This window comes from Oncorhynchus kisutch, linkage group LG17 (assembly GCF_002021735.2).
Source record: "Oncorhynchus kisutch isolate 150728-3 linkage group LG17, Okis_V2, whole genome shotgun sequence".
Lineage (NCBI taxonomy): Eukaryota > Metazoa > Chordata > Actinopteri > Salmoniformes > Salmonidae > Oncorhynchus > Oncorhynchus kisutch.
In genome coordinates, this window is record NC_034190.2 from 37,427,802 (window position 1) to 37,448,981 (window position 21,180).

The 21,180-nt window shown below is 43.5% G+C and overlaps 1 protein-coding gene across 6 annotated transcripts in view; it reads left to right on the top strand.

The window, feature by feature from the left end:
* samd12 (sterile alpha motif domain containing 12) overlaps positions 1–21,180 on the top strand; it is a 117,957-nt gene that overhangs the window by 33,907 nt on the left and 62,870 nt on the right. For all 6 annotated transcript variants that reach the window (XM_031793767.1, XM_020507136.2, XM_020507134.2 and 3 more), the window contains exons 3-4: positions 6,789–6,918; positions 17,178–17,318. In XM_031793767.1, the coding sequence (XP_031649627.1) occupies positions 6,789–6,918; positions 17,178–17,318 (271 nt within the window). The remainder of the gene's footprint in view (positions 1–6,788; positions 6,919–17,177; positions 17,319–21,180) is intronic.

Here is a 21,180-nt window from a genome sequence, read left to right on the forward strand (position 1 = left end):
CAAGTTGACTGCAGGTATTAACTTAAAGTAGTTACAAATATTCACTTTTTATTGAAAATGTTCAAATATTGAAAAACCGTCCTGTGGCTTTTTCCAATACCCTGGTAAACGGTATAACGCATAAGCCTACGAACAACTAGAATGTTTTTTTTTTATGGTCTCACTGCATGGTACAGGCCTTCTGTGTTCCTACAGTATAAGAGTGTGATAAACCACCATGTAGGTTCATTTGAAAAATAATGTAATAACGGCATGGAATCATATTCAGAAATCTGTGGATGGGGGGCCCCCCGAGTGGCGCAGCGGTCTAAGGTACTGCTCCATAGTGCTAGAGACGTCACTACAGACCTGGGTCCAATCACAACTGGCCGTGACCAGGAGTCCCATAGGGCGGCGCACAATTGGCCCAGCATCGAGGGGGGGGCTTTACTTGGCTCATCACGCTCTAGCAACTCCTTGTGGTGGGCCGTGCGCCTGCAGGCTGACGTCAGTCGTCACATGAACGGAGTTTCCACACATGCGGCTGGCTTCTGGGATAAGCATGACTCAACTTTCATCTCCTGAGACTTAAAAATAAATAATTTAAAGACACAAAATCTGTGGACGTTATGTTACCTTACTTCATTTGGTTTTTTTTGTCGTTTTTTTTCACCTTTATTTAACCAGGTAGGCTAGTTGAGAACACCTTTATTTAACCAGGTAGGCTAGTTGAGAACACCTTTATTTAACCAGGTAGGCTAGTTGAGAACACCTTTATTTAACCAGGTAGGCTAGTTGAGAACAAGTTCTCATTTACAACTGCGACCTGGCCAAGATAAAGCATAGCAGTGTGAACAGACAACAACACAGAGTTACACATGGGGTAAACAATTAACAAGTCAATAACACAGTAGGAAAAAAAGGGTGTCTATATACATTGTGTGCAAAAGGCATGAGGAGATGGCGAATAATTACAATTTAGCAGATTAACACTGGAGTGATAAATGATCAGATGGTCATGTGCAGGTAGAGATACTGGTGTGCAAAAGAGCAGAAAAGTAAATAAATAAAAACAGTATGGGGATGAGGTAGGTAAATTGGGTGGGCTATTTACCGATGGACTATGTACAGCTGCAGCGATCGGTTAGCTGCTCAGATAGCAGATGTTTAAAGTTGGTGAGGGAGATAAAAGTCTCCAACATCAGCGATTTTTGCAGTTCGTTCCAGTCACAGGCAGCAGAGAACTGGAAGGAAAGGCGGCCAAATTAGGTGTTGGCTTTAGGGATGATCAGTGAGATACACCTGCTGGAGCGCGTGCTACGGGTGGGTGTTGCCATCGTGACCAGTGAACTGAGATAAGGGAGGAGCTGTTGGCAGAGATTGGAGTAGCCAGGAGGAAGGCATGGCCAGCCGTTGAGAAATGCTTGTTGAACTTTTCGATTATCATGGATTTATCGGTGGGAATCAGTCAACTCTTCACATGTAGCATGAAGTACAACACGTCTTAATCACAAACTGTATTTTCAAGCATGTGCATTGTACAGTATCTGCCATTTGAGTTCATGACTTTGATACCCTTTTCACACTACTGAGCCAAACCAACTCGAGCCAAGCTGTACTGCTCTGGCCAGGCTACACATTCCCCTAGATGCTGGAAAATGTTTGAAAGGACAATAAGAAAAGAAAATGTCGGAGCCATCACAGTACGGCGCAGTTCTGCCTATAGAGGAACTCTGGCTAAGCAATGGCATCGACTGAAAGCATGACCTTTGTAGAGCATGGTGCCTTCAACTCCAGGATAATGGGTTTGATTCCTGGGACCATCCACCCATAAAATATATGCACGCATGACTAAGTCAAATTGGATAACAGCGTCTTCTAAACGGCATATATGATCATGGAAAATCAAGAGACCCTACAGATATCATGCCCAAAGCAATATCTTACTTTGTCTTACACACACATGAACTCCTATTGCCCTGCTGTGTTATGGACCCATATTGACTTCCGAGGTCAGGGAATTAAAAGCCAGTGTTATGTTGTGCACTTTCTTTTGATGTGGCCCAATGAAGTCGGTCTTCACGCTGCTTGTAAATCCAATTTCTCAACCTGGAGCGCGTCTTTTAAAGAAAGCGGTTATTAATTCACTCAGAATAGCGTGTCATTTCTCCCTCCCAGCCCGGCCTGCTGTCCACATAGCGACAGCCTAGCCTGCCTTATCCCCGCAACGTAATGGAATAATTAGTTCATTTTCTTTTCCGTTCGAGCTTTGGGAGCGAAATAATAAAGGGAGAGAAACCGCAGGCCCAGGCAACGCCTGACGCAACGCTGGACTAGTTAATTAAGTGAGCTACGAAAGGAGATGGGGCGAGAACAACACTGGGGCTCGACGTCTCAAATGACCACTCAGTCAGTGTGACACTAATGGCTATTCCCTCTCAACAGTGAGGAAATGTATCGGAATGATGGAATGATGCAGTGTGGTATTGGATTGGTGCAGTGTGGCCATGTATTCGCTAGATGGCGCTGTATGTTTGTGAATGCCAGAGCTGTGTAGTGTACTAACTAGGCTACACAGTGGTGGAGCTATGCTAACACTACAGTACGAGAGCTCCTTGAATGCCTTTAGATTCTTGTAATAATGGTTTTACTTTGAATTAATGTAAGTAATTAATTATATTAAGTATCCTATTAATTACACCTGGTAGTAGTCTGTGTTGCTGTGGGGTTCATTTTCATGGCTTTGGCAACTGACATCCTTAAAGTGTGTGTTTTGAAGTTGTCCTTGCTCTGTTGCTAAGGTAACATGTAAAATACATGAACTGCGTAGTGTGTTAAATTATGCCAAGGACAGATTGACTGTTTTTGTCTGTGTGTGTGTTTACGAGCTTGTGCATGCAGACATATTCTCAATTTCTCACTTAGAAATAAAGCTGGCTTTTTCTCGCTCTGCACACCGGTGCTTGTCACTCAAATCTCTAATTGGCCCAGAGTCTCATGAAGTTCTGTGCATGATTTCCCTTTGTTTCTCCGTCTCTCACTCACTCACTCACTCAGCCTCACTCACTCACTCAGCCTCACCCAGAAACACTGCTCTGTGTTGCATTACAGTATTATGAAATACATGGATGGCCACTGCTGAGCAGTAGAGTGAGCAAAGCCAAATCCTCTCTCTTGGATGACATACAGTACCAGTCCAAAGTTTGGACACCTACTCATTCAAGGGTTTTTCTTTATTTTACTACATTGTAGAATAAAAGTGAAGACATCAGAAGTATGAAATAACACATGGAATCATAGAGTAACCCAATAAGTTTTTTAAATCAAAATATGTTTTAGATTCTTCAAAGTAGCCACCCTTTGCCTTGATGACAGCTTTGCACACTCTTGGCATCCTCTCAACCATCTTCACCTGGAATGCTTTTCCAACAGTCTTGAAGGAGTTCCCACATATGCTGAGCACTTGGTATATGCTGTTTCCCTTCACTCTGTAGTCCAACTCATCCCAAACCATCTCAATTGGGTTGAGGTTGGGTGATTGTGGAGGAGAGGTCATCTGATGCAGCGCTCCATCTCTCTCCTTGGTCAAATAGCCCTAACACTGCCTGGATGTGTATTTTGAGTCATTGTCCTGTTGAAAGACAAAAGCTAGTCCCACTAAGCGCAAACCAGATGGGATGGCGTATCGCTGCAGAATGCTGTGGTCACCTACTCTGTGTCTCACAAAGGCACGGTGGTTGGAACCAGAAATCTCAAATTTGGACATATTTCTACCGTTCTAATGTCCATTTCTCATGTTTCTTGGCCCAAGCAAGTCTCTTCATCTTGTTGGTGTCCTTTAGTAGTGGTTTCTTTGCAGCAATTCAACCATGAAGGCCTGATTCACGGAGTCTCCTCTGAACAGTTGATGTTGAGATGTGTCTGTTACTTGAACTCTGTAGCATTTATTTAAACTGCAATTTCTGAGGCTGGTAACTCTAATGAACTTATCCTCTGCAGCAGAGGTAACTCTGGGTCTTCCTTTCCTGTGGCGGTCCTCATGAGAGCCAGTTTCATCATAGCGCTTGATGGTTTTTGCGACAGCACTTAAAGAAGTTTTTGAAGTTCTTGAAATGTTACGTATTGACTGACCTTTATGTCTTAAAGTAATGTCGGACTGTCATTTCTCTTTACTTATTTGAGCTGTTCTTGCCATTATATGGACTTGGCCTTTTACCAAATAGGGCTATCATCTGTATACCACCTCTACCTTGTCACAACACAACTTATTGGCTCAAATGCATTAAGAAGGAAAGAAATTCCACAAATTAACTTTTAACAAGGCAGTCCTGTTAATTGAAATGCATTCCAGGACTACCTCATGAAGCTGGTTGAGAGAATGCCAAGAGTGTGCTAAACTGTCATTTAAAAAAAAATGTTTAGCTTAATACATGATTCCAGAGCTGTTATTTCATAGTTTTGATGTCTTCACTATTATTCTACAATGTAGAAAATAGTCCAAATAAAGAAAAACCCTGGAATGAGTGTCCAATGTTTCCACTGGTACTGTAGGTCCCATTTATGCTTTGCGAAAACCAAAAACTGCGTTCCACAGTAAGAACCTTATACCAATGGTCAAGCATGGTGTGGTAGTGTGATGGTTTGGGGATGCTTTGCTGCCTCAGGACCTGGATGACTTGCCTTAGAGATGACTTCCTTCTATTATCTGAGAATTCTACAGGAGAATGTCAGGCCAATCGTCTGTGAGCTGAAGCTGAAGTGCAGCTGGGGTCATGCAGCAAAACAATGATCCAAAACAGACAATCAAGTCTACATTTGATGTTTTGGAATGGCCTAGTCAAAGTCCAGACCGAATCCCAATAGAGATGTTGTGGCAGGACATGAAACGAGCAGTTCATGCCTGATAAAAACTCACAAATGTCACTGCGTTTAAAGCAGTTCTGCACGGAAAGAGTGGGTCAAAATTCCTCCACAGCGACTTGAGAGACTGATCAACAATTACAGGAAGCGTTTGGTTGGAGTCAGTTGCCTTAAAGTATTTGCCCTCATTCTAAATTCTCTACTTTTGCATATATATATATATATTATATATTTTTATACTGAATGTCAGATCTTCAATGCAAAATTTTGCAAATGCAAATTTTGATAAAAGGGAATCTGAGTGAACAAATAACAATTACACTCATTTAATTTCATAAACAAAAGTTATGCAACACCAACAGTAATGCCCCCGTGTGAAAGTCATTTCCACTTTACACTCTAACTGGTTGTGCCACCTTCAGTTGCAGTGACTCCAACCAAACGCTTCCTGAAGGTGGCACAACCAGTTATTGAGTGTAAAGTGGAAATTACTTTCACACTGGGGCATTACTGTTGGTGTTGCATAACTTTTGTTTATGAAATAAATGAAATGAAATTCGTATGTGATATTTGTTCACTCCGGTTCCCTTCTATCTAATTTTAGGTTTGCGTTGAAGATCTGACATTCAGTATAAAAAAATATATATGCGAAAGTAGAGAATTTAGAATGAGGGCAAATACCTTTTTCACCGCACTGCTTCCTGTAGTTGTTGATCAGTTGCACACACACACACACACACCTTCTCTTCTTTCTCTCCCCTTTCCTCCCTACTAGCTCATCGTAGTGTTTCTGGCTAAGCCATCCAGAGCTACACTAGCTCATTCGCCGTACTGTACTGTACCATATGCCCCAGGCTGCTGGTCAGGGTTAATTGGTGGCGAGCTGAGCTGTATTTAATGGTTAACGTGGGTTGTTGTTGCAACGCCATCTTCTCAGCGGAGGTCTCCTGTCTCTTCCGTCTCTGCGGATTTGGTGTCTCTGTGGCCTGCCAAAGCAGGCACGTCGGTCGTCTGTACTCTAACTATACTTGGCACTGGGAGAAGGACAGTCTCTCTCTCTCTCTCTCTCTCTCTCTCTCTCTCTCTCTCTCTGTCAGTCAGTCAGTCAGTCAGTCAGTCAGTCAGTCAGGGACATAAAGGGGAATGTGGTGGGTACTGTTATGCTGGCCTAGCCGAGATGGAGGCATGTTCTATTGCTATGCTGCACCACACAGCGAGCCGCTGCTGACTGGAGTGGGAGGGAAATGGGAGGAAGGGGGTGGATGTGAAATTTTAACCACCTCTCTCGGTGGGTAATTTGAGTCGCCCCTCAATCAAAACGAAGCGATGCCAGCACTTTCGCTACAGTGGCGGTTTGTTCAGCGGGACACACACTGAATGCCTGAGGGATTAGGCAACATATGAACTATCAACCTGGCTGCATGGTGTTGTCTGTCAAAGGATTTATAGTATGTCCCATTTGGTCTGGTAAATAGTGCTGCACAATGATTCCATTAGTGCTTCTTGTGTAACATGCAAATCCGCTTATTGCCATATCTGTAGACAATGCTATATCATTGGTAAGGGAAAGGGGGATACCTAGTCAGTTGTCCAACTGAATGCATTCAACTGAAATGTGTCTTCCGCATTTAACACAACCCCATCCGAATACTGGCATGTACTGTGTAATTTCTAATCCTCTGAAGACTGGCATGTACTGTGTAATTTCAAACCCTAAGGCCTGCATGGTGTATAAGCTAGCTACTCTTGTGTATTGCTGTCGATTTTACTGACCTGCAGATCTAGTCTTAGGAACTGTGCCATCCGGATTATACAGATGGCCCTTTTATCTGCATTGGTTGATATTGTATTGTTTGTGTGTGCACTGTATATGTACAGTCTGTGTTAGTACTGTATGTGCCATCTATTTTGCACCTATAAGTCATCTGTTCTCTTTCCCCTCCACGCAGTCGGGGAATGTAAAGCTGTCCAAGCCGGTGGCCCTGTGGACCCAGCAGGACGTGTGCAAGTGGCTGAAGAAGCACTGCCCCAAGCAGCACCAGATCTACAGTGACTCCTTCAAGCAGCATGACATCACAGGTGCGCCCGCCACAGCCTGAGTCTGTCTGTCTCGTCGCGGTTACTGTTGCCACCGTCGCCATGTCAATCATCCCCCTAACGAGCCCCTCCAAGGTCACACCCGCCAACGACCCGCCTGCCGCATAATGACGAAGGCTAATTGCCACGCACTCAACCTCTCGGAGCACGACTGATTACATTAAGAATGTTTATTTGCAGCTCGCCGTGACTGGCGAAATGGAGCACTTCACCCATAATGCACTTAGGCCATGAGGAAACCGAGGTCGCTGGGGTTAAGGGCTCAACCGGAGCACACGGCAGCGGCGTTCCCATTAAGGGGTAGAAAATGCTAGCTGAAAAATGCTACTTTCCATTAAGATTAGTAGGAGCTGGCGACCATACAGTAAGAATCCCACTTAGCCCATGTCAATAACATGTACATAAACAAATAAAATAGCAAATGAGGCACTATGTAATAAATATAGAAAAGGGCCCGTTTCATCCATCTCATTTTGCTCATGAGAACCATCACCACGAGTTTGGCTAAATTCAAGCTTGGCAATAAACTTAGGTTTAAAATAGTAGATCATCTTAGCACGTTGTCTCTGAATATGCATTTCCTCATTTAGCCCACCGATAATGAAACAAGCACATGACCTAAGATGTTGTCTCACAATTAGTGTAATGACCTGCGGTTGTGAGATGTTTTTGTCTCAGGATCAGAGGAGTGGATAAGGGGTTAACCACCGGCCCAATTAGCGATAACGATATGCACAAAACACGCTAGTAATTCCCCTCGTCATCCCAACCCGCATGAATTAACAGACTGCAATTAAAACAGGCCAGGCCATACCAGTCGGGCTCACAATGCAATTTGCATCCCAAACATGCAGAAATATCATGCATAATTTTTTCACTAGATTAGATTTAACTAGAGCAAGCAAATCATGAGGAATGTACTATTGTGCTTGAGTACCACACTGTGTAAACAAACTAGTAGAATAGGAACAAGTACTGTGTACACAAAACACAACTAGAAAGACCTATTGAGTCCCACTGGCCAGGGCAAGGAAATTGAGTTGGAAAATGATAATGCTGTGTGTGGTTCATTTCTGGTCTGATTAGGAAAAAGCCCTTTGTTTGATAGGACTTACTTTTGCTATGGTATCTATGGTAATAGAGTAGTAAGATAATATTTCAACAGTCAGAGAGAACCCAACGCTCTTGTAGGAAGTCAATACAACCAATTTCATTGGTCTTGGCCCACTGGTCATCCTTTCAGAAGTAGCAAATCAATACAGGGCACCGTATCCAAATCATAACTCTTACACGTCCCTTATTTATGTCCCAGCTCTGACAGTGTAAGATATTTTCCATCTCAAGGCTTTGCAGCAGCACTACGTTTTCACTTCTTTAAACGACTTCAATATGCAGCTGTCGGTTGCCGTCCCCTGCCAGCAACGTGGAGCGGCAGCCAAAGTCAAAATCAATGTTTCCCATCCGAGCACCTCCATTGCCAAGATTCACCCCCCCCCCTCTCGACGCTCCCGAAAGACCACCTCCGAGTTTGACATTAACACCGAGCTGTCATTTTAAAATGCATTAAAGCATATTAAGGTGTAATTAGATATTAGTCCCCTAATCTTGTGTAATTACAGAGACTGAGTCGTGGCAGCGAGCAAACAGCGTAGTGTGGTAAATGAGTTTAGTACACATTTACTGATACCCGTAAGTGTAATCAGCGGAGAGGTGCACAAACATATGTAATCAGAAGAGGGAAGTGAAGGGGTTGGCGTCGATTGAATCGCACTCCCCTGTCACGGAGCGGTGCATTGAATGAATTAGAACATGGTGATCCAATGGCCTCCCACTCCAGACAGATAAAGAAAGGAATTGGATTAGATATGAGACAGTTGGGCAGTGTATCCCAAATGGCACCCTATTCCGTATGTAGTGCGCTACTTTTGACCTATAGGGGCCCAGATGGCTCTGGACAGAAGTAGTGCACTATGTGGCAGGTAGCCTAGTGGTTAGTGCGTTTGGCCAGTAACCGAAAGGTTGCTAGATCGAATCCCCAAGCTGACAAGGTAAAAATCTGTCGTTCTGCCCCTGAACAGGGCAGTTTAAGCCAGTGTTCCTAGGCCGTCATTGTAAATAAGAATTTGTTCTTAACTGACTTGCCTAGTTAAATAGGTAAAAAATAAAAAATAATGTAGGGAATAGAGTGCAATTTGGGACACACACTTGCAGTCAAATGTAAGAATCAAACAATCTAAAGTGACTGTAGAGAAATGGTGATGTTTTTAACAGCATTGGTTCTATTCAGTGGTTCACCTCCGTAAGAGCATAGGAGGATAGGAGTGTTTTATTGTAATATCGAGGGTTTTGATGTATCTCCAAGTGCTATTGGAAAAACCCTGACTGCTGCTTAACCCAGTTGAACATGTTGCACACTGCTTATAAATGTTGTAAAAGGTATAAGCTTGTCACACAGCCAAGTTCCATCCTGTAAACATCCCCTCGTTTTTCCTCGGTCCATCTCTCCCTTTACAAATCACAGTGGCACTGTATTACACAGTGGCAACCTGTGAGACACCTCCCCAGACATGTTCAAATCACAGCCGGTGTAGGTTATGACGGGCTGGTGCTCATTCCTCGAGTACTGTTTAGGACCCAATCAATGCAATGCAAATGGTCCGGGTGGCCATTTTGATTAATTGTTCAGCAGTCTTATGGCTTAATAGAAGCTATTAAGGAGCCTTTTGGACCTATACTTGGCGCTCCGGTACCGCTTGCCGTGTGTTAGCAGAGACAACAGTCTATGACTTTGGTGACTGGAGTCTTTGACCGTTACCCAGTAGAGGGGTCATTTAAATGGTGTTTTTCACCTTTCTCACAGCTCATCAAATATACATTTGCATTTACATTTCCTGTGCGACACCTACCCAAGCACGTTCAAATCATAATCTACACCGACTGATTTGAACGTGCCTGGGTAGGTGTCGCACAGGGTAGAAAATGTATACCCATCTACTGGGCAATAGGCCTAAACAGCACTTGAGGAATGAGGACTAGCCCATCCTAAACTACACCAATGTCTCTCTGAGGACTAGGCATTCAGGCTAAAGGCTACATGCTTATTACTGACGCTCAGCCTGCAAACAGCTCCACTGTTCACCATTTTAGTAAGTTAAAAAATAAACATGAAACTACCTGAATATTCTCCTTAGAGGTCTTCACAGGTCCAAAAACTTTCACCCGGAACTGATATGCATAAATAAAAATGAATATAGAGGCCCGTTTCAAATGGACCAAAGGACAACTAGACCCCCTCCGTATAGAGACCTGGTCGAATCCATACCCGGTACGATCCGAGTGAGGGAAGCAGCAGAAAATGTTTATTTTTAATTTTTAAAGCTACTTTATTAACCGGAGCTGATAAAGCACTAGAGGGAGAGGGGTGCCACTCTAGCATGTGGGGGGAGGGGTCGTACTGTGAGCGAGTGACATGGGGAGCAGGGAGGATGGGAGGGGAGAGACAAGCGACAGAAACCAACCAAGCCATCTCGCACTATAGCTGCCATAGCTAGGTTATTTATCATCAAATATGATTACGTAGGACCGGTGTTGGATTGCATCAAACTGGGAGACTCTAATTAAGCTAGGCTAACTGAGGCTGCAGTGCATGCGCTTTCTCATCCTACAACTCCGTTCAGAATATTAAGTAGCAACCTGACTGTCTGTTGGCTGTTGGTCGTTTGTAGGCTATCCATCTTCCATTGATTCCATATCTTCTAACTTTTGCCTCACGGTGTGAGGCTCTATGGCTGTAGCCTATTGCTGCTTTGATGACTTATGATTGGCCAACCGCAAGCTACACGCGCCACGTTCCAATCTCATGAAAAGCAAGAGCCACATTTATTAATGATACTATTTATCTCGCTCTCTCTACTGCAGCAGTCTCCTTCTGATCTGTATGGGCCCTTTCGGACAAGTCTGTTAGAATTACACATACCCACATACCCGTGACTATTAAATCAGATCTGACCCAAAGCTGTGACATTATTTAGAATTCTGGACCTGCTCGGGTCCTGGATCGGGTCTCTGGTTTCTCCTAGCAAATGACCCATCTGGACAGCTGTCGGGTAGAGAGACAGAGGGGATTGTCAGTTAGTCATCCCACTGATGAGGTGATTTTTTTATATTTTAAAGTGGGCCTTGATTATGTCTTGACGATGTCTGGATCCAAGCGGGTGGATTGCTTGATTATGAGGTTAGATTGATCCCAAGTGATCTTAAGTGGAGAATTCTGAAGGATGCAATTGATCCTCAATGATTGTGAGAAAAACATTGAGTGATACAATGGAATGAACGCATAGTAAGTGATCAGATTGGATCTGAGTGATCTGGAGAGCCACCTAATTGTATGATCATTTGGTTCCTCTCACAAATCAAATACAATGTATTATATTGTTCCTCTGTGCTAGTTAATAAACAACGATTAGTGACCAGATACTGTAGATGGGCAGTGACTCTGCATTAGCATCCTGCTGAGGTTGCAGTCTGTGCATCTGATTATCCCTCTGCTGCTGTGCTTGGCTTCATTCAGGAAGAGAGCTACAGCCCATTGAGAATGATGCCCCTCTTTTCTCCAGTCAGAAATAACATTAGCATCTAATTTGGAACCGATCTCAGAGCATAGTCGATCTCATGGACATTTGGGAGCCAAGTTTTTTTTAACAATATCGTGCCTAGGTTACTAAGAGTCGCATCATGGTCACCATGTATTTGTAATGTGTGCCAGTAAGCCAAGTACTAGTAAAGGATGGTATACACAGCGTGTGGGAATGTTAACTCTCATATTTACTTAGACAACAGTGGGCCACATTAAATCGGCTAGTGGGCCGGATCTGGCTCACAGACCACCAGTTTTAGACCATTATAGAATATTACGTTGACAAGGATGTATTGCTCATTGCATGAAAGGAATTATTGCATATGTGGAAGGTAACCAGAGACTCCTGAGACATTCAGTAGTCTATGCCCACTTACACAGAAGACCCACACATGCAGCTGTGTCTGACGGTTTTATCTAGATCTACATTCTCCCCCTCTATCTCCAGCTCCAGCCAGCCCAGCTCGTACTGTCAAACACATGAACACATGTATGTTTGCTGACTGGAGCCATTTGGAGAGAGTTGGGAAAGTGAGGCTAATTTGCTGCTTTTATGCCCCTGTCCTCACCCTCTGCTGCTCCACAGAGCAGTAATTAGCATGGCTTTTGGTTCAAACTCGAAAAGGGACAGATCCCGCAGGGGTGTGTGTGTGTGTGTGTGTGTACTCTAAGCCCTATTCATCAAACGTGGTGGTCGACTGTGCCAGGCCATAGATTAATCTGCCAGCAGCCCCACACTGAGGGAGGTCTGCACTCCCCCTGCCCATTAATCTAACGCCTGGTCTGTGGGCTCTGTGTGTGTGTGTGTGTGTGTGTGTGTGTGTGTGTGCACTGTAGGTTTGTATATGTAGATTTATGAATATGCTGACTTGAATAATGTATATTACAGTATCTGTACCTTTTATAGGGGGGAGTAGTCATTTTTAATAGTAACTCATATTTGGATGAGGAGGAGGCAGTGCCTCATTCCCAGGCAGGTTTGGGGTAATGATATAGAGGGGCGGACAGTGAGAGAGAGCAGAGCTAACACCGCCAACCAACAGGCTACAGGGGTAATGATATAGAAGGGCGGACAGGCTACTGGAGAGTGGGAAGAGTGGGAGTGAAATTTAAATCCAATCAATATTGTGCAACTGAAGAGGCAGAAGTGGCTTAAATCATTTTCTCTGTCAATTGGCCAAAGATAAGTGGATACAGGAGATGAAGTAAAAAGGGAGCTTTGTTGTCTGGCAATGTTCCCATCAGACAGAGCTAGAGGAGAGGAAAGTAGTACACTTATTCAGATGGAAACAGAAGCCCTCTTACCTTAGCTGGGGTTGAGTCGGAGTGTGTGTGCGTGTGCATTAGGGATGGGCACGGTTATTCGAATATCCAGATATCCGAACGGACGTTAGTATTTGATTACTTAAGTGAGTGTTCATTTTTGGAGTAGACCTATTTTAACAATGAAAAATATTTTTCTAAATGAAATAATCCTTGCGACGTTTTTATAAAACGGTGAGTTGAGCTACTGCTGGGCATTTCGCTGTCCAGGCTGCCCTGACATCGGTATGCTGTTTCCCCCACTTCAAATAGCAATTCTTCTGTTATGGCAAAAATCTCTGTCGCTGTTGCTGACAAATTACCTGAGAAAAGCACCCTGTCTCCTGTTTACCTTTGCGTCATTCTGATTGGTCGAGCAAATTAGTTACTATAAGACATTTTTACTATCCGAAAAACTGACATGATATTATTATACTAACATAACCAATCTCTAAATAAAACAATGTTACCTGCCATGATGTGACCCATTAGGAAATAGCTACTCTAACTCTACCACTGTCCCAGTGGTCCCGCATTTTGGGGTCACTGTGCTTTGTCTTAGCACTCCACTCATCCCCAAGTTGTCTAGTCAGTCCTGTACAAGTCTCTTCTTTCTCTACACTCTTCCTCTTTTCTTACTTTTTGTCTTCTCTTTTTTTCAAATCCACGCCCAGTCCCTCTCAACTAGAGGTCGACCGATTATGATTTTTCAACACCGATACCGATTATTGGAGGACCAAAAAAGCCACTACCGATTAATCGTTAATCGTAAATAATGAAACATGTTCAATTTGGTTTAAATAATGCAAAAACAAAGTGTTGGAGAAGAAAGTAAAAGTGCAATATGTGCTATGTAAGGAAGCTAACGTTTCAGTTCCTTGCTCAGAACATGAACATATGAAAGCTGGTGGCTCCTTTTAACAAGAGTCTTCAGGGTAAGAAGGTTTAGGTTGTAGTTAGTATAGGAATTATAGGACTAATTATAGGACCCACCTATACCATTTGTATTTCATTAACCTTTGACTATTGGATGTTCTTATAGGCAATTTAGTATTGCCAGTGTAACAGTATAGCTTCCGTCCCTCTCCTCGCTCCTCCCTGGGCTCGAACCAGCGACACAACGACAACAGCCACCATCGAAGCAGCGTTACCCATGCAGAGCAAGGGGAACAACTACTAGAAGGCTCAGAGCGAGTGACGTTTGAAACCCTATTAGCACATGCTAACTAGCTAGCCATTTCACTTCGGTTACACCAGCCTCATCTTGGGAGCTGATAGGGTTGAAGTCATAAACAGTGCAATGCTTGACGCACAACGAAGAGCTGCTGGCAAAACGCACAAAAGTGCTGTTTGAATGAAAGTTTACGTGCCTGCTTCTGCCTACCACCGCTCAGTCAGATACTTAGATACTTGTATGCTTGTATGCTCAGTCAGATTATATGCAACGCAGGACTCGCTAGATAATATCTAGTAATATCATCAACCATGTGTAGTTAACTAGTGATTATGATTGATTGTTTTTTACAAGATGAGTGCTAGCTAGCAACTTACCTTGGCTTACTGCATTCGTGTAACAGGCAGTCTCCTTGTGGAGTGCAACGAGAGAGAGGCAGGTCGTTATTGTGTTGGACTAGTTAACTGTAAGGTTGCAAGTTTGGATCCCCCGAGCTGACAAGGTGAAAATCTGACATTCTGCCCCTGAACAAGGCAGTTAACCCACTGTTCCTAGGCCGTCATTGAAAATAAGAATGTGTTCTTAATGGACTTGCCTAGTTAAATAAAGATTAAATAAAGGTGTAAAAATGGTTATGAAAACTTGAAATCGGCCCTAATTAATCGGCCATTCCGATTAATATGTCGACCTCTACTCTCAACCTTCTCTCTCCAGCTCTCCTCTTCTCTCTCTTCAGGCGTTCTCCCCTCATCCTCTACTCCTCTCTTATTTCTTCGGCCGGACATGCTACACTGCTCTGTGTATTAATTGTGGTTTGATACATTCCCTGTTGTGGGATTGTTGAGTCAATGACTCAGAACCGCAGTAGAGAGAGAGAGAGAGAAGTCTGGACCTCCACAGAGGCGTTTCGCCCGGCTGCTACTGGAAGGAGAGGAGAGGCGCTATGTTGGCACTGCCGCCAAAAAACTGGCAGTTTGGCTCCGAATTGCTCTTATCTCGACGCATCTTAAGCTGTCCACAATCGTGCAGTTCTATCGCCTTTTAACTCTGAGCTGTTGATGACTAAAGATGCGTTATTATAGCAGTTGTTTAGTCATTGATCTGAAAGCTTTATCTCTCATCATCCTGTATGGTTGTTTGTTTATAGAACAGATAGCCACGAGGTAAAGCTAAAGAGGTGTCCCTGTTGAAAGGCAGATTTGTGTCGGATTTTGGATGAGGTGCCAAGTGATGGTTGGTCGTTATTTATAGACTCCTCAAGTGATCCTTTAACGTTCATATTGTCGTTCTCACCCCCTCACTCACGTCCGATTTTTGCTGTCCCTCGTAGACCAGTAAAATGTTTATAGTTAGCTACTCTGTATGTGTGTAGTAGTCATCATTAAACCATACAGGAGCTGGCATTACAATTTATTTTTATTTTTTTGGACACATTTAGCGTTTTTGCCACACTTGCCATAGTTATCCGCAAATAAAGTGTTTTGGCAGAGTAGATTTTCCAATGCTGTAGAGCTGGGCGATTTAGGCAGCAACCAATATCGTGATACATTTCTTGAACTGATGCGATAACGATAAGTTTATAACCTTAACCTAATTCTCGGTTTATCGTCCCAGCTCTACAATGCTGTCAGCTTTATACCACCAACACACAGCTTTGTGTGGTAATTCATGGTTGCATAAAGCCTAAAACTGTATTAAATCACCAAAAGTGACTTTCAGAAGATGACCTAGCCTACAATGCTTTCACAAAACCCCCTTTTTTGTTATTTTTGTTACCTCAAATAATGAGCCGTGTCAAAGAAAGTAAATATGCACAAAGTCGTTAAGTAACAAATCGTTATGAAAATCTACAGTGCGTAAAGAGTCAGTAAGTACAGTGCTGTTGGAGGAGTGGATGGGAGGAAGGAGCTCAGGGGTGAAAGAGCGAGCATGTGACAGTCACACCACCGTAGTCCCGCTGTGAGACCGTAAACCAGGGAAAGTTCACGGCTGGTAGCCAATCAGGAGGAGCGATCCGGAGCCCAGAGTCATTAGGGTAAACGAGCGATGGGTGGCTCTACAGGGGTCGGGTTTATGCATGGTAATCACCGGGAATTATCTACTATCTAGCTCCCCAATCCCGCACACTGCCACAAAGGCCTTCCATAACGAGCGTAATTAATTAGACTGTACTTTCTCCACTGCGTTTTAATTACCGGACCAAATCCGGCACTTTTTAAACAAATTATATTAAAGAACATTAAATTAGGGATTATGAAAATCAAGAGCTCCCAGAAGGAGGTGCCTATGGGTGAAAGAAGAGTAATAATTATGTTAAGTGTGTTATGTCGCAAGATGAAGATATTTCTTCAGTGGGTCATCGTTGGCTGCTCGACGCTACCTGCTAGCATATCCGCGCAGAAATGTAATAACATGTATTGAATGGATAGACTAGAGCAGGGATCATCAACTAGATGCATTTTTTTTTCTTGAGCGGATGGTCGGGGGCCGGAACGTAATTACAAATAATTTGTAGGCTGCAGATTGACCGCAGGAAGCCCAAACTGATATATTTGACTAAAACACAATCATTTCAAACCTTGCTTGCATTTGTATATGATCACGTCTCTATTTTGATTTTAAATTTCCAATCACTTGCAGCTGATTTCCTAGTGTTTTTACATGTCAAGCACTGAACATGAAACAATTCATATATGTTTTTTGAAAAAATATATTTTTTTGCTCAGAAAACAAATTTGGCCCACTGGCTGCCAGTTGGGGAACCCTGGACTAGAGAATGATCTATTCATGGTTTGAGAATAGTCCCCTTGGTGAGATCTACACATAATGTAAATGGGATATTTCATGGATGTATATATTGTGCTGCTTATTGTATGTAGCAAAGTTGAATGCAGTTGTAGGCAGCATTCAGAGAGACGGTCCTTTTTGGTCAGTTATGCTTTAGTTCACCTTGAGGTGCTTCGGAGATCTGAAGTGTGATCCAATTCCAAACAATTGATCAATTTCATTAAATATACATTGTTACTTATGGTGTTTATTCTGGGTGGGAGAGACGCATCAGTCTTATCTCATGAGGGGTTGGTTTTAACCTTTCTTTCGCTCTCTCTCTCTCTCCCTCTTTCCATCCAGGACGGGCTCTGATGAGATTGACGGACAGGAAGCTGGAGCGAATGGGCATCATGCAGGAGGGCCAACGGCAGTACATCCTCCAGCAGGTCCTGCAGCTCCGCGTCAGAGAGGAAGTCCGAACCCTGCAACTACTCACGCAAGGTATACAGCGCATTCGGGAAAGTATTCAGACCCGTAGGTTTTTCCCCACATTTTGTTACGTTACAGCCTTTATTCTAAAATAGATTTAAAAAATACACACAATACCCCATAATGACAAAGCAAAAACATTTTATTTATTTATTTTGCGAAGTTGTAAAAAAAATACAAAATCACATTTAACATAAGTATTCAGATCTATTACTCAGTACTTTGTTGAAACACCTTTTGGCATCGATTACAGCCTAGAGTCTTCTTGTGTATGACGCTACAAGCTCGGCACACCTGTATTTGGGGTGTTTCTCCCATTCCTCTCTGCAGATCCTCTCAAGCTCTGTCAGGTTGGATGGGGAGCATTGCTGCACAGCTATTTTCAGGTATCTCCAGAGATGTTCGATCGGGTTCAAATCCGGGCTCTGGCTGGGACACTCAAGGACATTCAAAGACTGCTTAGGGTCGTTGTCCTGTTGGAAGATAAACCTTTGCCCCAGTCTGAGGTCCTGAGCGCTCTGGAGCAGGTATCAAGGATATCTCTGTACTTTTCTCCAAACATCTTTGCCTCGATCCTGACTAGTCTCCCAGTCCATGCCTCTGAAAAACATCTCCACAACGTGATGCTGCCACCACCATGTTTCACCGTAGGGATGGTGCCAGGTTTCCTCCAGACGTGACACTTTGCATTGTCTATAGAATTCAATCTTGGTTTCTCATGGTCTGAGAGACTTTAGGTTCCTTTTGGCAAACTCCAAGTAGGCTGTCATGTGCCTTTTACTGAGGAGTGGCTTCCGTCTGGCCACTCTACCAAAAGGCCTGATTGGTAGAGTCCTGCAGAAATGGTTGTCCGTCTGGGAGGTTCTCCAATCTTCACAGAGGAGCTCGGGTCAGAGTGACCATCGGGTTCTTGGTCACCTCCCTGACCAAGGCCCTTCTCCCCTGATTGCACAGTTTGGCCGGGCGGGCAGCTCTAGTAAGGGACTCGGTGGTTCCAAACTTCTTGCATTTAAGAATGATGGAGGCCATTGTGTTCTTGGGGACCTTCAATGCTGCAGACGTTTTTTGGTACCCTTCCCCAGATCTGTGCCTCGACACAATCATGGCTTGGAGCTCTATGAACAATTCCTTCGACCTCATGGCTTGGTTTTTGTTCTGACATGCACTGTCAACTGTAGAACCTAATATAGACAGGTGTATGCCTTTCCAAATCATGTCCAATCAATTGAATTTACCACAGGTGGGCTCCAAGTTTTAGAAACATCTCATGGATGATTATTGGATCAGGATGCATTTGAGCTCAATTTCGAGTCATAGCAAAGGGCCTGAATATTTAGGTAAATACGGTATTCCTGTTTCCGCTTTGTCATTTTGGAGTAGTTGTGTGTATAGATTGCTGAGGATTATTTATTTATTTTTTAATCAATTTTGTGTGGTAGTGTCTCAAATGGCCCCCTATTCCCTATATAGCGCACTACGTTTGACCAACAGTAGGAATATAATGAAAAGGGTGCCATCTGGGATGCACCTCATAAAACCCCTGTCATTGGTCATGATAAAGCCTGTTTGACCAGTTACTAGCTTTAAAAATGATAGCCTGTGAAATGATAGGCCATTTCACTCACCCGATTGCATGGTCATGTGTCTTTACACTCAGTCAGTTTAAATTGTTCTCTAGGCAGACAGCCACCTGCCCCAATCAGCACTACAGCCAATTTATGTGTGTATTTCTGGGACCTACTCTCTACAGTCTGTCTCCCCATATCAGATCATCGTCCAAGCCCAACACTGAGTAACTGACCCCCTCACATCCAGTCATTCTTAGTGATTCGTCTCTCCTCAAAATCACTCGCACTGACACGCCCACATCACCACTGGCAACTGGAATCAGCCTCATCCCCATCAACTTGTCTCTTGCTGTCAACACAGACCGCTTTTGCCTCGGGGGCGAAACCCAAATACTGGGAAACTGTTCTCGTCATGAATTCCAGGAAAACAGTTGGAGTTGTGTTTTCGCTTTGATGGCCCTTTCTTATTGCCACTCTTCTCTCTCTTGCCACTTGTTTTGCCCTTGCAGTGCTGACGAGCAGAGAGCGGGAGGGGAGAGAGAGACCAGTGGATAGGCTGGAACAGACTAGGGCCCCCGGGCAAATCCACTGTAGGTGCTACTGCTGGGAAAGAGTTGAAATAAGGGAGAACAAGAGGGGTAGAGAGGGGCCTCCTCTGTCTCTAGAACGCTGAAGCTTGTGCTACTAGAAATACTGCTGTGAGAGGAGTAGTGAGAATTAGAACAGTGAGGGAAGAGAGGAGGTGAGAGAAAAATGGTGATTGGTGTGAAGAAAGGAGGAAGTGCGAAAAGAAGAGATTGAGGGAAGGAGATGGACAGAGGAGAACTAGTTTTAGTGCATATACTGCGGAAAGTGCTCGGTGGGTCAATTGTGGGGGAAGCAAACACTGAAGGAGGATGACAAGATGATAGAGGGAGAGAGCCTGAAACAGAGGAGAGCTAGTGTACTTCAGACACCTTTGGAATACATGTGTGGGAAGGCTAACAGCTGGAAAGGACCTAATGGTGAGGGAAGTTGAGATAAGTGACATGTTTTTTTTTTTGTGTGAGAAAAGTAGACACTGAAGGAGAGATGAGGAGAGGAGATTGCTGGTGTAGTGATTAACCTTTAAGGCACAGTGGGAAAATGGATTCCCATCTCTCACTCCCTTCATCGTTTCCATACCAGAGGGATGATTGTGAAGGATTCTCTACTTTTTTATTAACAAAAAGGGAGAGTTGTCCTTTTGCTAAACACTAATAGTCAAGTTAGGGAAAGACGGCTTTTAGACTGCGGAGCACGTTAAGAAAGCGTGGTAGTGTCATTGTTTGCCTAAACGGGCAGTCCCATTTGCATATACTTTCATAACATAGTTTGTTCACCTTCAGGCACATGGATGTTCAAAATGGATCCAAGCCTGAACTCTTTACTATCTCATGAAGGAAGTTGTGCACAAATTCCAACTACATCAGTTAATGCCAAATCATATTAGTGATACTGTACTGTAAGAGGAAGGTGGGTTGCTTCAACCGCAGCTCCACTTATGTGACTGGATACTCTGTTGTTTTGGCATTGCTAGAGTGTATTCGTTAGCCTGAAAGACAGTGTATGCCACTGACTTTCTACTTTCCTTCTAGGTCTGTCTGTATCCATGGATACAAGTCAAATACTTAGACAGTTGCTTGGTAATGAATTATAGCTTGTTAACCTTCTTGACAAGCAAACAATAAAGAAAAATACATTTAAACTGAACACAAATATAAACACAACATGCAACAATTTCAAAGATTTTACAGACTTACATTTCCTTTTTAATTAAATAAGTCAAATGAAACCAGAGCATCCCAAACATGCTCAATGGGTGAGGTGTCTGGTGAGTATGCAGACCATGGAAGAACTATGACATTTTCAGCTTCCAAGAATTGTGTACAGATCCTTGTGCGATGGGGCTGTGCATTATCATGCTGAAACATGAGTAGATGGTGGCGGATTAACTACTCTGCTCAAAAAAATAAAGGGAACACTTAAACAACACAATGTAACTCCAAGTCAATCACACTTCTGTGAAATAAAACTGTCCACTTAGGAAGCAACACTGATTAACAATACATTTCACATGCTGTTGTGCAAATGGAATAGACAACAGGTGGAAATTATAGGCAATTAGCAAGACACCCCCAATAAAGGAGTGGTTCTGCAGGTGGGGACCACAGACCACTTCTCAGTTCCTATGCTTCCTGGCTGATGTTTTGGTCACTTTTGAATGCTGGCGGTGCTTTCACTCTAGTGGTAGCATGAGACGGAGTCTACAACCCACACAAGTGGCT